Source organism: Monodelphis domestica, chromosome 5, assembly GCF_027887165.1.
Source record: "Monodelphis domestica isolate mMonDom1 chromosome 5, mMonDom1.pri, whole genome shotgun sequence".
In the NCBI taxonomy this organism is placed as follows: Eukaryota; Metazoa; Chordata; class Mammalia; order Didelphimorphia; family Didelphidae; genus Monodelphis; species Monodelphis domestica.
Window position 1 is genome coordinate 278,953,660 of NC_077231.1, and position 17,924 is coordinate 278,971,583.

At 37.5% G+C, this 17,924-nt stretch overlaps 1 protein-coding gene across 1 annotated transcript in view; it reads right to left on the minus strand.

Moving 5' to 3' along the window:
* The window catches only part of TMC2 (transmembrane channel like 2), an 82,144-nt gene that overhangs the window by 17,134 nt on the left and 47,086 nt on the right, over positions 1-17,924 (minus strand). Inside the window, exons 11-15 of the mRNA XM_056800672.1 lie at positions 17,071-17,250; positions 12,630-12,779; positions 8,487-8,615; positions 3,183-3,250; positions 2,021-2,260 (exon numbers count right to left, since the gene is read on the minus strand). Coding sequence (XP_056656650.1) covers positions 2,021-2,260; positions 3,183-3,250; positions 8,487-8,615; positions 12,630-12,779; positions 17,071-17,250 — 767 coding nt within the window. The remainder of the gene's footprint in view (positions 1-2,020; positions 2,261-3,182; positions 3,251-8,486; positions 8,616-12,629; positions 12,780-17,070; positions 17,251-17,924) is intronic.

Sequence of the window (17,924 nt, forward strand, 5' to 3'; positions counted from 1 at the left end):
TCTTTCTTTCTTTCTTTCTTTCTTTCTTTCTTTCTTTCTTTCTTTCTTTCTTTCTTTCTTTCTTTCTTTCTTTCTTTCTTTCTTTCTTTCTTTCTTTCTTTCTTTCTTTCTCTCTTCCTTTAGCTTTAGTAACAGCTCAAAGGAAGGAGGTATAAATGAAATTAATTGATCAGTTAGCATCATTAAACACCTACTAAGTTCTAGATGCTGTGCTAGGTCCTGGGGTTAAAAATAGCAAGAAGGATCTAATCTCTACTCACAAGGAATTTATAATCTAATAGAATGAAATGACAACGAAGCATCAATCGTTTTTCATACTTTTAGCAAATAGTTAAAGAGAAAGATAGGCTGAATTTATGATTTAAAAAAAGGTATGTAGGACAGTAATAAACTTCCCTGCTCACCTTTTCCATTTCCTTTACTAGCACCAACAATTAAGACTAGGCTACATTTAAATGGGCAGAATCTATGATGCTTTCTTATTAGCAGATATGCCAGAAAGGCACAAAATGTGGGAGATTTAATATATAAACTGCATGTGTGTCTCCCCTTCTCTCTACTCCCCAACATAGTATAATCAAATTAAAAATGAATGAATTCAGAATAAAAAATATATTCCTGAAAGCCTGATTCTGTCTCATGTACAGAAGCAAATAAGTGTACCCTGGAGCATAATAGCTGATTTAACTAGCCAATGACAGGGCCATTTCTTAAAGCCCTCAGTAGATCTCTAACTAGGGCTCCGTTCATTAGCAAAAGCTCAGGACCACGCAACCAAAGGTCTAATTTGTCCAGATTTGTTGCTTTCCTCTGACTCAGACAAGATGTTGTGTCTCTGCATCCAATTAGGATGTGATTAGCATGCCAGGGCCATCCGAGGCCAAGGCAGAAGCATGGAAAGAAATGCTCCTGGGGGAGCAGAGGTAGACTGGGCTTGAGTCAGTAGAGCTTTGTCACAGGGAGAGCGAAGCACCCAGCAGTATCTAACCAACACAGTGTCCTGCCATCTTGCAACCCCTCTCCAGTTTATCCAACTTAATGTTGGTTTTACTGGAAGTTCAAATCCAATGGCTGATGTCTAAATTCTATCTGCCTTCCATCAGTTTATAAATCATCTTTACCCCAGCTTACCTTCCTTAGAAAACCTTTTAATATATATTCTATAAGTTTACTCTTTTATGAACCCTATGGTGGTGGTGGGATGGGATTTAGAATGGAAACTCCCTGAGAACTGAGACTTTTTGTTTTTATCTTGTATTCCTAGCAGCTAGGACTGTGTCATACCCATAGTAGGTGTCTAATGAATATTGAATTGATTTTTTTTACAAAGTAGAAGAATCAAGACCTCTGTTCTTCCTGGACTCCATATTCATCCACATGAAATTTATTTTCTGTAGAGGAAGGGGAAGATAGCAAGCATTTATTACATGCCTACTATGTGCTGGGCACTGTACTAATCTCTGAATCTTAAAGCTCATATGGCTTCTTTTGCCTGCATTCCTTCCTTTCCCAGAGAGCTCTTCCTATAACAAAGACATCTTCAGGAAAATGAAATAACATGTTGGAAAAGACCAATGTTATATATAGTTTTCCATACTTGCAGCTTACTTCCTCCAAGCGGAAATAGAAATTTATCTTCTAATTTTGGAAATGAGCAAACACAAGCTTAGAGAAGTAGTGATTTACAAAAGGTAACACAAGAAGTTAAGTAACAAAGCTGGACTTTGACCTTAAACTCCTCACTCATCTCCCTTGCATCAGATTTTCTTTTTTTCTTCTTCTTTTAATCTGTGTGGTAATTAGAAGGAATTATAATTAACTGAGGACAAAGATTCTTAATCCATTTCATGGGTGGAAACTGAGGCTTCAGTGATTAAGTTAGGACTTAAACCCCAGAATTCTGACTTGAGCCCAATGTTCTTTCTAAAATCTGGACCCAAGCTATGGATCTGATCATATAAAACCAAGATTAGAGGGCTGTTTCCCACCTTTCCCCCCAACATATATCATTGTACTATACCTGAATGGCCCACAGTCAAAAGAAGGGGTCAGAGACATGATGGTATAAGCCACTGGCAAGAGACTGAGAAACAGGACCAGTAGTAACAAGCCCATATAAAAGTTATTTGATTTAGAGGCCTTGAAAACTCGTTCATGGGGGACATTGCTGCTCATCACTGCCCAACACTGAAAATACATGGAGGTCAGTAAGCGTAGCACATTAATACCAACGAGTCCAGGTGCATAAAAGGAGCCCATCCTGAGAAATAAAAACAAAAAATAATAAGAAGCATAAACAGAAGGGAATAGGAAGGGTGGGAGAATGGGGGTCTTTTGATAGCAATGGAAGGAAGGCTACCGAAGGGGAGGAATTGGAGAGCTTCACTCAACCCATTTATGAAGCTATTTTTGATGAAATCTCCATCCATATGAAAGAGACAATAAGACAGAGGCAGAGAAAATGATAGATTAAGAATCAGGAGACTTGAGTTCCAATCTCTTCTCTATTCCCTAGCTGTTTGACCATTGGCAAATCACTCAGATCTCTCATCTGAGTTTCTCTAAATCAAATGAAGTTGGTGTTCAGAAAACCATTTGAACCCTTTAAAAGGAAGCATAAAGGCTAATGATTAGCAGTGTTCTAGTATAACTTCTAAAACCCAGAAGGGCATCTGGAAGAAACTATTGATTCCCTTCTATATTTGTTCCTCTAAGTAGATCTTTTGAAAGAGGACCTTGATTAATCAATTACTAATGCTCACATCAAAGTCTCATAAATTAATACTTTTCTCTTCAGGCAGGATGACTTTGCTAAAGAATATAGCACAAGGGTATAACCAGAGTATTTCTTTGGGGAAATGGACATCTGCTTGAACCATGTGGGGAAAATCGAGAGAGTAATCGGAAACCAAGTGGGAAGGTTATATAGAATTGTTGAATGTGAAAACTGAGAAGCATTTCAGATCATCTCACCCTACAATAATTTTACAGTTGAGGAAACCAAAGTCCATAAAGGTGAATTGATTAGTCTCTGATCACATAGTGCTATATAAATGAGTAGTTTTAAAAAACTCATCATTCACATTGACATCATTATTTGTGATTGATACAATTAGGGATACAATTCAAGTATCTTACTTCCTTAAAGCAGGTGCCTCCTAAAAACTCATGAAGGGTCTCACCAGATCATTCCTTGGTTGAAGATCAAACCCAGCACATTTCCACTAATGTCAAACTCCGAGTATGAGGGCTACCCAAAAAGGAGAAAGAGGGGAAGCATAATTAAATGAGTTCAAAAAGTGGATAGCCATCACCAACATCTTCCCACTGGACTCAGTTTCTTTGACAATACCTTGGTTTTTAAAAAGGAGGTTTTAAACATGTTCTTAAAGCTAAACAATACTATATATATGTGTGTGTGTGTAAACTATATATATATATCTATAGATCTACACTATGTATATGTGTGTAAATTTTTTGAAGCCAAAGGCTCTTTTAAAAATATTATCTTTTATTGTGTCCACTTCGCATAGTTTCTGGTACATAATAAACCATTAACACTTGCCTCTTAACTGACAAGTATCTTCTCGTGAGGAAAGGAAATGGAATTTGCTTTTTTTTCCTCCCCATGGGCTATCGTTTTAAAATATTTTCTTTCAGTCTATTTGATTTAGTTTGGTCCTCTACTGTAAATGTTCCTTGGCTATAACAAGAAAAGAATGAGCCTAATGAATAAAATAAGTTTAGATAAACATTGTTCATTAAGTTGTGAGATGTGAAAAGAGGACCTATGAAAAAACAGAATACTTGTAAATTCTTCCCCACCAGCATCAAAACATCTGTGAACATTACCAGGGAGGCCAGTGAAGTTAACCTCGATTTAGAGTTTTGCTTTTTTGTTTTGAACTTTTTTTTAAAGCCACATTGTGTATTTTGTAAAGTATCTAAGAGCAAAGAGGAAGAAAGGATTAAAAGGTGGATATCCTCAAAGGCTACTTTCTTGTACTTCTCAAGAAAAGGATTCTTGGGGAGGAGTAGAAGAAGCCAAATTAAGATGGGGGGAAATTCAGCTAAATGAAGGGGAAAGATAGAAATTGATAATCTAAAACTTTCCTCGAAGAGTTCTAGGTTCTGTGCTTTGATCTAATCAAGTATTTTATAGCTCTCAAGTCATGAGTCTGACAAAATTCCTGAAGCATGGTGGACATTTAAAAACCAAATCTTACTTAAAATTTATGCCTATCGACTGCTGAGTGCAGTGAGTGTATATAGCAACAGTGAGTAGCTAGCCTTTATACAGCACTGGAAGGTTTGCAAAGTGCTTTACCATAATTAATGCATTTGATCCTCATAGCAATACTGGGAGGTAGATGCTATTATTACCATTTTATAGATGGGGAAATAGAGGCAAACAGGTTAAGTGACTTGCTCAGGGTCATATAGGTAGTAGTAAGTGGCTGAGGCAGCATTTGAACGAGATTTTACTGACTAGCATTCTATCCACTCTAACACCTACCTTTAATAAATGTTCTTTGTATTGTGCCACTAAACAGCCCAATTATAAACAAACTGTCCTTTTAGACAAATAGCAAATATGATCTTTATCCCCAATGTATGGAAGTGAAAGGCTTCTGGTGAAGATAAAAGATAATACATTCCCCAAGGGACTAAAAAGAAAGTGAAGAAATAACTTGAGGGACTAAAGTAAAACTGAAAGATCTTTGTACAAAGGATAAAAAACAAACAAACCTATCTGCTAAGGAAAGAAACAACCCAGAATACTCAGTGTGAAAAAAAGTTTTCTTGTAGGCTTTTAGAGTTTTTTTTTTAAAAGGTCTCTACTGATTATTGAAGAAAAGGACTTTAACTAGTGAAGTAAATAAAAATAGAAAAGAATTCCTTCTCCCTCTTCACCTCAGGTAAAATGTCTTTGATGAAGATCTCATTTCCAAGTTATATAAGGAGTAGCTTTAAATATATAAACATAAGAGCTATTTCCTCATTGATAAATAATCTAAGGACATGAACAAGCAATTCTCAAGGGAAGAAACTCAGGTTATTTTTAGCTATGTATAAAAAAACTCCCAAATCACTACTAATCAGAGAAATGGAAATTAATGTAATTCTGAGACCCCACCTCATACATATCATAGTGGCAAAGATGACAAAAAAGGAAAATGATAAATGTTGGAGGGGCTGTTGAAAAACAGGAACATTGATGCACAGTTGGTAGACCTTTCAACTGTCCTGGAAAACAAATTGGAATTATACACAAAAAATTACTAAACATATTCCCTTTCATCTAGCAATACCACTGCTAAGCCTATAACTAGAAGAGATCAGTGAAAGAGGAAAAGTTCTTATATATACAAAGATATTTATAGCAGCTCTTTTTGTGGTGTCAAAAAACGAGAAACTAAATGACTGCTCCTCAGTTGAAGAATGGTTGTATGTGTTGTGATATATGAATGTGATTGAATATTTTCTAAGAGATGAGGAAATAGATAATTTCAAAGACACATGAAAAGAATTGTATGGATTGATAAAGTAACCAGGAGAACAATTTCTACAATAACAGTGCTTAAAAAAACCCAAACCTTTAAAAGCTATAAAACTGTGATATTAAGGACTACCTACTATTCCAGAGGACCAATGATGAAGTATACTATCTACTTCCTGACAGACAGGTGATAGATTTAGGGAGCAGAATGAAACATATTCTATTTTTGTATATAGTCAATGAAAGAATATATTTTCCTTAACTGTGAGTATTTGTAACAAGGAATTTGCTTTTATTTTCTCTCTCTCTCTCTCTCTCTCTTTTTTAATCCCAATGGGGTGGGAGGGTAAGAGGTAGAGGAAAGAGATTTCTATTACTTAAAAATAATTTAAAAAATCAAAGAATTGGGGAAGGGTTCTACAGACAGAATATTTTATGACTTTTCCAGTAATATTGTTTTATTTTCTTTCACGGAGTGGGAATAATCTGCAAAAGTTTATAATATTAAAATAAAACCTATCAATAAAACTTTAAAAAATGAACCAATTCTTCTGGTAGTCTTTTGATGATAATGGTCATGTACTCAGAGAGACATTTCTGCTAAAGTATTTCACAAACTGTTAAGTTTAGAGCCTCAAGTGAATAAAAGTGGAGCCCAAGAGGTAACACATCTCACGGTTGGGTACTCCACTTACCCAATACTATATAAAGCCTTTGTTTGGTTTGAATGAGACCTAGAGGAGCAGGCAACAGTCTAAGAAGCCCTATACTCCCTCACCTCCTGTGATCCAGGATATATCTCATATATATATATATATGTATATATATACATATATATATAAAATAATGCTGCATAGAGCTTATGATAGACCCTAGCTAAGAAGAAATGGCATTACCCCCTTGGGAATTTGGATCAAGTCTCTGCCCCCTGAAGCTTCCAATTATGTTTCTTTTGAGAAAGAATTGCTGGCTAACCTGATATTGGGCCATGGAAGGTCTTACTATGGGCAACCAGTTTTTTGATTCCTGTATCTTTAATGGGGTGGGGAACTAGGTGGCATGGTGTATAAAGTGCCAGATCTAGAGTTAGGAAGATATGAGTTCAAATCCAGTTTTAGATCCTAGCTGTGTGACCCGTGTCAAGTCACTTAATCCTATTTACCTTGGTTTCTTCATCTGTAAAATGATCTGGAGAAGGATAAGGCAAACCACTCCAGTATCTTTGTTAAGAAAACCCCAAAAGGGGTCATGAAGAGTTGGACAGGACTGAAAGTGATTAAACAACAAGAATATTTAATGGGACCAAGACCCAAAGTCATAGTTGGGGCAAGGGGAAAGGGGATGGAACAAGGATTGTAGACTTGTATCACTTTCTAAATTATTAATATAGAAATAATTAATAAAATATTAAATATTTTATGTTTCTCCATAAAAAGATGCCTGTGGAGTGGAATAGTTGTGATTTAGGACAGGACATGTGTACTTCTCTTCTTCCTCAACCTAGAGTGCATTCCATGGTGCAAAGCTCTTCAAAAAGCACTAAATACACTGGAATTAGATAGGATTGCTAGCACTTGCCAGGGAAGTCCCAAGCAAGCTTAAGTAACCTTTCATGGAGACAATGGGAACACAGGGGAGATAGGCTATATGTCTGTGGGGAAAATCTACATTTAGATTTTCAGAGATGCTAATTGCTTGACAAATTCTGCTTGGCTTCTAAATCTCTAGCTTGAGTGCTTCAGCCCTATAATAAAGGAAGAGAATTCCAAGTTTATAAGTCATCATTTTTTTTCCTAATCAGGGACAGGACCTGAGTTTGATGCAATAATTAGGACATTTTAAAAGAGAGTTCTATAGTTAAGGTCCACCTTGAAGTAGGAAGGGAAAGAAGAGGAGGAGAAAGTACAAAGTTGACTTATGACTTGTTCTAATCTTTGTCCCAGCTGTGTGACCCTGGGCAAGTCACTTAACTCTGTTTGCCTCAGTTTTCTCACCTATCAAAAATGATTTGGAGAATGAAATGGCAAACCACTAGTATCTCTGCCAAGAAATACCCCCCCCCCCAAAAAAAACCCAAACTAAACTTCACAAAGAGTTGAATATGAGTGAAATAAGTAAACAATAACAATCTTGTCCCTAAGAAATTTTAGCTTTTTTGGTTCATTGGCTCCTTTTTGGGGAGCCTGTATGAATAATGAGACTTGAGTTGATTGCAGACTTTCATGACTGAGCTAGAAAGCAGAACTCTATTATAGCTGGACTGTGGTTTGTTGATTTGCCATTACTATATTAATGGCATGGACATGAGAAAGGCACTATTGCCAAAATGCTAACATCAACTGAGCTGATTTAAGTGAAATAAAAGTATAGCAGAATACAAACTGCTTAAGCACAGGAACTATTTTTGTTTTTGTATCCCTGACACCTAACACAGTGCTTTGCAGAGAGTAGGTATTTCATTAATGTCTCTTGAATAAATAATAAAATAATTGAATATGAAAGGCCCTGTCTTAATGCTTATTCCAAAATAATGGACTGAAAATCATGCCATTATTTGACTTGTGTAGCACTTTCTGAAATGAAAAAAGCTTTCTTCTACTGTTTTTTTTTCTTTTGATTCCATTTTTGCTTTTACCCTCTCTCTCCTTTACTCTTCTGGTCTTCTGGCCTCATTAAGAACTCTTCCCATCATCACACATCCATGGCAACCATCCAAGTAACACCCTAAATGTATTGACTAAATTTTTCTTACGTCAAAGACTACCATTTTAGAAGGTCATAGTATAAATTAAACTGGAATAAGCTATGTTTTTCCTTCTCCAAGCAAATCTCCTAGCCTACAGAAAGTGCAGAATAGACACTTCCATTCTCTGAAATGGCAAATAGTCTGTCCTTAGGCATTAAAAAAGTCCACAAACCTACATATAAAAATAAAATAAAGGAGTTAAAAACATTTGCACCAAAAGCCTATAAAACAATGACCTACAAATCCTGCCTCCAGGTCCCAACACCAGCAGTAGTTCATGAATCTGACGAAGCAAGCCCGAAGGAAGTCTCCCAGCAGGATGGTTATAAATGTCACCAGGATGTCAGACACTGTGAGCCTCACAAATTCCTGAAAAGGGAAGAAAAGAAAAGAGCTGTTGGTGTTGTGGTTTTTTCCTCAAGGATGTTGGTCACTGTCTCTTGACTTCTACTCATTGATGTTTTGGGGCAATACAGTTGCTTCTTCCCAAGACCAGACATGGACCCTTCCAGTTTATTTGGAGAGGATGACCCAGAACCTCCTACCCCATTTAAAAGGCATTCAGTTTCAAAAACAGACTGAAAACACGACTCAGGGGTTCTGTGGGCATCTTGGACCAGATTACCGTAGCACACTGGATAAGTCACTCAACCTTATTTTTTGGTGTTTCTTCAGTACAATGAGGAGAGAGCTGCATATTTCCCAATTATTAGGAAGTACAGGAGGTCTCCAAAAACCTCTGGAAGCAGAAAAGATGAAATAATAGCTGTCTTCAAGTATCCAGCTGTCCACCTATTACAGAAGTCTTGTTATATGATGCTTATTATCATCACATCTAGGTAGTTTGTTAAATAACAGAAGTCCTATTATAAATAAGAAGTCCTAAATAACTCTTCACAGTTCTCTCCATATCTATACATGGCCCTAGGCCATGGGTTTCATTTGATTCAGTAATCAAGTGCTAAAAACTTAATATCCCCAATGGATTGTTCAAAGCTTTGGGGATGCGCAAAGGAACTGGTGTACCCCATTTCCTATCTTGGTGCTTTTACACTGACTTTCCCCTATGTTTGGAAGGCCCTCCCTTCTTACCTTAGTCTCTTAGTTGACCTTATCTTCTTTATAATTCAGTTCATGTACCATCTTCTTCATTAAATCTCTCTTAATCCCATTCTCCCACCCCAATCTGCTACTAAGTCATCCCTCATGAAATCAGCCGGTGTCTTTCACATTTGCATGCCATATATTTATTTACAAATAAGTATGTATTCTCTCTCCTATGACAATGTAAACTTCTTTTGGGCAGGGACTATTTTTTTCTTCTTCTGGTTTTGTGAACCCAGTATTGGCCACATAGTTAGCACTTGTTAAGTAAATGTTAAATGCTTGTTGAAGAAAACAGTCTCTACCCTTAAGGAACCTTCTGTCTAGTAGGAGGGATGACCCTAATATGGAGATAACAACAAATATTATCTGATAAATGAACAGAAGCAGTTGAAACATAATGACATGGGATCATTAAGGGATGATAAACCCTTTGTAGTTCAGTGAAGTCTTCATGGAATTGGTAAGCACCTCAGCTCATCCTTGAATAAAGGAATAAGATTTTTAAAAGTGTAAGAGATATGTAGGGTGATCCCTTTTGGCATGGGGGTATTTCTTTCCACACTCTCCTCATTCCATGTGGAGGCATTGTCATAGTTAAATAGGTGATTTTAAAAAATAAGTTATTTTTTTTAGCCCTTACCTTATGTCTTTGAATCAATAGTGTGTATTGGTTCCATGGCAGAAGGTGGTAAGGGCTAGACAGTGGGGGTTAAGTGACTTAACCAGGGTCACACAATTAGGAAGTATCTGAGGTCAGATTTGAGACTAGGACCTCCCATGATGTTTTTTGTTTGGCTGGAATGCAGAGGGTATGAAAGTGGGGAGGATGCAATAAGATCTGCACTGTTGATTTCAATAAGAAAGAGGAAGACCTTGAATGCCAACCTTAAGAGTTTCTATTTAATTCTGTAGACTATAAAGAATCAGTAAAGATTTTTGAGCAGAATAACGATGTGGCCAGACTTGTGATTATGCCATCCTTGGTGTGAAGGATGTATGAGAAAGGAGGGAAACAAAGTGTGATACCTGATCAAGAAGCTATTACAGGGACAGCAAGGTGGCTCAGTGGAGCCAGATCTAGAGATGGGAAGACCTGGGTTCAAATGTGACCTCAGAAACTTCCTGGCTGGGTAACTCTGGGCAAGTCACTTAACCCCCATTGCCTAGCCCTTACCACTCTTCTGCTTTGGACCAATACACAGTATTGATTCTAAGATGGAAGGTAAGGGTTTTAAAAAAAGGAAATTATTATAGTAGATTATATGAACATAAACAAGAAGAAATAAAGAAAGTAAATGAGAGACTGAAGCAGTTTATGAGACTAGTCTATGGATAGGGTAGAAGCCATGGGAGACCAGTAAAGGTCAGTTGCTATAACACAAAGAAGCTTTTCCTTCCTCCCTCCTTCTCTCCCCTAGTATTCTGGAAGTATTAGTTCAGCATTTTAAGGGTTAAAAATGGTTTTTACTAAATTTGTTAGTTAAAAAGAATTATTGTTGTGGTCGCCATTTATAAAAATTAAAAATTGAACTATGAGTACGTTAGCAGATTTAGTAGCTTTATTACATCAGTGTAGAGATAGAAAAGAGGGAAATGTAGGAAGGAGGTGGAAAATATTGCTAGCTAAATACCCTATAATTGCCAATCTGAAGAAATCCAGCTCAACTCTGACAAAGGCCCTCTCAGGTCCTGATCTCCAACCAGGAGTCATGGTAGTCTCTTCAGCAAGAGTCTTACCAGGGCAGAATCAATCTCCAATGCAGAAGTCCAAGGCAGAGGAAAAGACCCTCCAGTGTAGAGATACTAATGCAGAAGTCCTCCCTCAGCCAGAACCACCAAGGCAGCAGAAGTGAATCAGAATGTCCTTGGCTGGCTTTTATAAGCAGTTTTCTTCATGTCACTTCCTGTCTCTCTGGTTTCTCCTTCCTTTCATTGTGGGCTGGTCTATCACATCTCAAGAACCAATCAAGATCTCTCAATTTGCCTAGCACTTCCCCAGGGGAGGCAGTGCTTGTGGTCTTTTAAGACTAACAAAGTGTTAATGACTAAGTAAGTTTGAACTCTCTTTGTTAGTAACTTACTAAGTGTTAAGTAGGGGTACTTCAAGTTCCTGATTGATTAAATTAAAATTAAATTAAAAATTAAACAAAAATTCCCTTTTACAACATATCTGGAAAATGAATTTTATAATGAAAAAAGTAATAGATCATGACTAATGTATTTGCTCTGTTTATTTTGGAATTGGATGCCTACTGAGGGAAGGATGAGCCAGTGGGAAGTTTGGGGTGGGAGTCAGGCAACCACAGTCAAAAACCCAGTTCTACCACAGCCTTGCTTCATGACCTGAGGCAGACCTGTAGACCTCAGTTTCCCAAACAGAAGTTGAATTAGATGATCTTTAAGGTGCCTTTGTGCCTTAACAATATGATTCGATGCTCTCCTTCCCTTGTTGATACTACATTATAAAGGGAATTACTGGGAAAATGCCACGCTCCATTTTCCACGTGAGCTTGGATGGTTCTCTGAGTGAGTTCATTTTAGCCTTGTCAGAGTAGAGTTCACAAATATCCATCTCTCCTTTGCCCCCTCTCCCCACCACTTTGCCACTAAGCCCGAGCCACTTGGCAAAGATGTACAACTTTTTACTCCCACGGTTCTTGTATTTCCTTTGACAGATGTCTAGACCAGTGCTCTAACTTGCTGAAAGGCAAACCTTTCACAGTAGATGGCACAACAGTTACACAGGCCATTCAGCGGTCTGGAAAAAGCCAAATGAATCATCTAAACAGACAATGTGCACTCTTGAATTTTGTTCCTAGGAAGCATGTGTCATACACTCCGGGAAGAAGTATGAATTTAGGTGGCATAATACGCTGCACCAATGTGAATCACCATGGCCACCGCCATTGATGGGGTTTCTTCTTTTTAAACAAATATCTCAGTGATGTTCTGTGACTTCCTAAGTGGTATTTGCTAATTATAGGAGGCACATGGAAAAAAGGTATAGAAAACTGAGAAAATGGGCTCAAGCAGGGGGCTGGAATTCACTAAAGAAAATAGGTATGACATTTCCATGGTTTAGAAAAATTATGAAAGTGGCAAGGAAATAAAAAGATACTGGGTGATGATAGGATTCATTAAAATACATTTCAACATATACATATTTTATATATACACATTTAAGATATATGTAATATATATGTACATTTAAATATATATCTAATTTAAGTATATATACAGTCTACATTTTAAATATATAATTTATATATTACTCACGATGCCCACTGTTGTCTCCCAACAAGAGCCTCTGGGCACATCTGCTGGATGAAGTGGGGGCCGAGTCACACTCTCATTCCACATAGAGGCATTATAATAATTAAATAGGGTCCAATGGGTGATGTTCTTTATTGCTTCTTCATTAGAAAGCTAGAAAGAAAGATTGAGATATAGGGTTGACAATGTCAACATTGGGAGTCCATCAAACCAAGGTAGCTTGCAAGTCCTGGATGAGGAATCAGGATACCTGAGTTCTAGTTTTGACTGTGCCACCAGTTGTTTGTGTGACTTCTCTCATCTCTTCATTTGCTAGTGGAGTATTTTGGATAATTAACTTAGTATATGGCAGTGGGAAAATTTCCGTTTTTTTGAGTCACAGGACTTGGGTTCAAATTCTTCCTCTTTTATTACATCCTTTGACTTTGCGCAAATATTTAACATGGCAGATTCTCATCTGTAAAATGAAGTTGGACTAGATAACTTCTTAGATCTTTTTTAGCTCTAAATCCTGTGACCTTAGACTATCTCACAAATCACTGAAACACTATGGATTGGATCTTGAGAGACACTTAGAGTTGTGTGTCCCATTGTAGATGCTACATCGAAGGTATGAGGAGATCCTGGAGTGGGTTCACAGGAGAACTAGAAAGATGATTAAAAATACTGGTGGGGCAGCTAGATGGCTCAGTGGATAGAGAGTGACCTGATTCGGATTAAGATGTAATTGGGAAATATTTAGTAAATCAAATAAAATTTTGATGGAACACAGATAATATTACATATTAAAACTGTAGGGATCTTTATGTGTATTTTTATGGTTCCCATTTCTGTTTGAGTTTGATCTCATTTCTCTAATTATTCCCTATTTGGACTGGGAGTTCTGAAGTACTTTGTCCCTTCAAATATATGGGGGAATTGGGGATGAGAAGGGAACTTGATTATAACTTCCATGGATATGTGGGAGATCACCTTTTTTCATGTGTAGACATCGGTGTGCACAATGTAGGCTAGGGGTGTTGACATACCCTGGGAAATCCTTCTCATAAGGAGGCTAAAGGGCAGATGGATGGATGGAATGGGAATACTCCCCCAGATGAGAGATTTGATTCTCTTGCGTCTCATTGACTTTGTTTCATGCCAATCAATTGCTTTTGCTAGGAGATTTATGTGCCCCTGGTGTAATCTAGGAATGGAGTAATATATTTATTGGTCTAGGCATATAACTTACAAGTGATTATCCCCAAATAGCTACACTGAACCTGAGAATAGCAAAGGACACTACATAGGCAGGAGCAAAACTTTAAAATCTGGACCCCCACAGCAATTTCAAAATCCCTTGATTCCACCTTTTCAAATGAGGGTTTGAGGAAAGGGGATACTTTCTTTTTGGCTCTTCTTTCCCTAATTAATGCAGGGAAACTTGAGAGTTCCTGATAAGGTAGGAATTATAAGGGAAGGTTAAGAGAATGGTGACTATTTTTTTTTTCTCAGAGAAGAGAATAGTAATTATATATGTATATATATATATATATATATATAGAGAGAGAGAGAGAAAGAGAGAGAGAGACAGAGACAGAGACAGAGAGAGAGAGAGAGACAGAGACAGAGACAGAGACAGAGAGACAGAGACAGAGACAGAGACAGAGACAGAGACAGAGAGACAGAGACAGAGACAGAGACAGAGAGACAGAGACAGAGACAGAGAGAGAGACAGAGACAGAGACAGAGAGACAGAGACAGAGACAGAGAGAGAGACAGAGAGAGACAGAGACAGAGAGAGAGAGAGAGAGACAGAGACAGAGAGAGAGACAGAGACAGAGACAGAGACAGAGAGACAGAGACAGAGACAGAGAGAGAGAGAGACAGAGAGAGAGACAGAGACAGAGACAGAGACAGAGACAGAGAGACAGAGACAGAGACAGAGAGAGAGAGAGACAGAGAGAGAGACAGAGACAGAGAGAGAGACAGAGACAGAGACAGAGACAGAGAGACAGAGACAGAGACAGAGAGAGAGAGAGACAGAGAGAGAGACAGAGACAGAGAGAGAGACAGAGACAGAGACAGAGACAGAGAGACAGAGACAGAGACAGAGACAGAGAGAGAGACAGAGAGAGAGACAGAGACAGAGACAGAGACAGAGACAGAGACAGAGAGAGAGTTTCCCTCAAATATTTGAAGCCTTGTTAGAGAGAATATGGTGGAGAGATAGTGTTGAATAATAGATATCTGAGTTCAAGTATTTCCTTTGACATTTGGGGATGTGACCCCAGTCAAGGCACTTAACTTCTTAGTGTTCTGGGCAACTCTGGAAGACTATATAAGCTGATGACCTATAGGGGTAGAGAGTTTCTTCACCCTGGAATTCCCAATTCCATTGAAATAATGGGTTCAAAATCCCTTTATTTCTGGAGTATTTACCATCTAAAAGGTTCAAAGTCCTCAAATGAAGTATGTGGAAAATTAATATTGAACTGTATTAATTTTAATATGAAACCTTTCTTAAACTTTGGGTTTAGAAGGTCAGCCATCTTCCAAGTTAAAGTAATTTATTCCCAGGCCTCAGGGCATCTCACTGGACTGGCTTTGTTAGAAGCAGAGTGGACACATGCTACTTATTTATCTGTAAACAAGAACTCTTTAAGTAAGAGAAGTCAGCAAGCTCTAGTCACCATTTTGGACACATGTCCAGACATGTGTCAAGGAGGAAGGGTGTGTGTGTGTTGGCATCCTCCTGAGACCAGCTTTATCCTGTGATGAAGTAATGAGGGAGGAGTTGAGGTATTTGGGCCCACCTTCTCTGACAATTTTCCAATCAGAAAAGTCTTGGGGAGGGACTAAATGGTGACAACACAAAGGATATATATTGGTCTGTGTCACAGGAACTTGCTCTCTCTTGCATCAATCTTTTGCCCTGCTCCTACTCCTTGGTGTCCATTTGGATTATGGAGGGAGCCTAATGGCTAGTTTAAATTTTCTTGAGAAGCTGATTAATAAATTAACTTAAATTTAATATATACTGTCTCTCAAGACTTTAGTGGTTATAAGTAGGACTTCTAAAAGATGCCCAGGGTCAAAGTTTTGCCATTCTGATTTTGTAGTTATGGAAATTGAGGCATTGAGCGTAAACCAGAGAAGGGAATCTAGGGTATTTTTAATAAGATAACACTGAAAAACCCAACCTCCATCATCAAGGTTCCAAGGGGTGCATTGCTGGCAAAAAAAGAGTGTTCAACAAAAGGATAGATGGATGAACGGCTAAAGGTAGATTTTCAGATGAGATGTAGGGTACAGGCAAGTCAGGGAAGAGAAGTATGGAGTATAAATAATCCAATAGGCATTTGACCACACACAGTGGCCTTCAATGATCCAAGCTCTGTCAGTTGTTTTAAGTTTAAAATTATTCAAAGTCTTTGCTGCAGTGTTTCCTCTCAGATGTGGGCAAGAAGGATAATGTCTCTTCCTTGAACCTTGGCTGCAAGTTGATGAATGACAGTCACAGAGATTATCTAGCTAGAGGTGATTCAGTGTTTCAGATATTAACAATTCCTAGAATCATAGGATTTTAGAACTGGAAGGAACCTCAGAGGTCACTTAATGTGACTCTTTTTAATTTACAGATAAGAAAATAGTAATTTTTTAGTCTTGGACAGATTAAGATCTGGGCAAGGACATTCAGCTTATTTGTGCATGAACTGGAAGAGGATTTTGAGTCTCCTGGTTTTCTTCTTAGCCCTCTTTTATCATTCACCCAGTAGAACAAAGAAGAAATGCTCAGTCATCTCTGTAAAGTAAAACCTGCCTTTTCCATTTGAATATTAAAAGGGCTATTGAGACCTAAGAATGCAAGTAGCTTTTATGATCAGAGACTTAAAAAATGATGTTGTCAGCCACAAACTTTGAGGATGGTGGTATTTTTGGATGAAGTACTGTGGTGTTCCTGGGAGTCAATGGGCAAAGCGATGATCTTGGAGCAGGGTCCAAGTCTTGGTTCTGATACTTATTAGTTAAGTTACCATGGACAAATCTCTGAATCTCAGTTTCTTCTTCTGTAAAACTGAGATAATAATAATCACATTTCTTACCTATTAGGGTTGTCACATCTTCCATAAAGTGGAATAATTTTGGAGAGTGAACTTTTAGTTTGATTGTTTTTTAGGAGCTCCCAGGGAGTAAAATCTCTCAACCAACATATATTGGCACTTCCTTGACATCTTATAGATTGAGAGAGTTGCCCAAGGCAACTTGTGCTCTGCCACATAGCTAATTTGTGTCAGAAGTGGGACTTGAGCTCTGGTCTTCCTGATTCAAAAGCTGGCTCCCTGTACTTAATTGGATATCAGTGTAAATTATTATAAAACAAAACTGTTGTTCTTATTAATTATAAAAATAAAAATGACCAAGTAGAAAATATTCTGGGGACATGATGCTGGCAGTATTTTACCTTCAGATGGACATCATCCATTAAGGCCAACAGGAAAGTGTAGAGGTTTCCAAGAAAGAGAGCAAAGATACGTCCTAGCTGCCACTTCAATCCAATTCGAGGGTGGTAGTTCTCCAAGGCAGCGATGGTTTCAAACAGTGGTGGACAAAACATTCCTAACAGGGACATTACAATTTCAACCTGCCAAATGGAAAGAGTCAGCGATTAATTTTTATCACTATTAATCAATGCTGCTACAATCATAATGCCAACATCACAACCATAGACTTTATAATTTTATTTCTATTTAGCCTGCCAACCTTTTAACATGATGGTAATATCAAGTCCAGTTCCTTGAAATACTGAGCCATGGCAGGTCATATCATAGCTGGGATATTTAGAGGGAGATTCCTGTTGTTTGTTATTGAGTCTGACCATACAGTAAGATTTTCTTACAACTTCAATTCTTATTTTATTTCTATCTACTCTGAACTCCAGCAGCATTTGTCTCTATATCCACAAAACTCATCAGCTGATAACATTTGGTCATGTGTTGTCCTCCAGGAGGGACTTATGCTTGCTACTTCTATTGCCCCAGAAAGACGATGCTTTTTTTAAGGGGTTACTTTATCCTTTGCTGGTATTGGTGGTCATGTAGTGACCACTTAGCATTCTTTGATTGCTCATTTGGTTGATCCCATTTATATTTATATAATTTATTTATTTTGAATTTATATTCATTTATTTATTTATATTTATATTATACATATATTTATTTATTTTATTTATATTTATATTATTATTTTATTTATAGTTATAATTTATATATTCTGAATTTATATTCCTTCAGAGATGGAAAAATGGGAATAACAGTG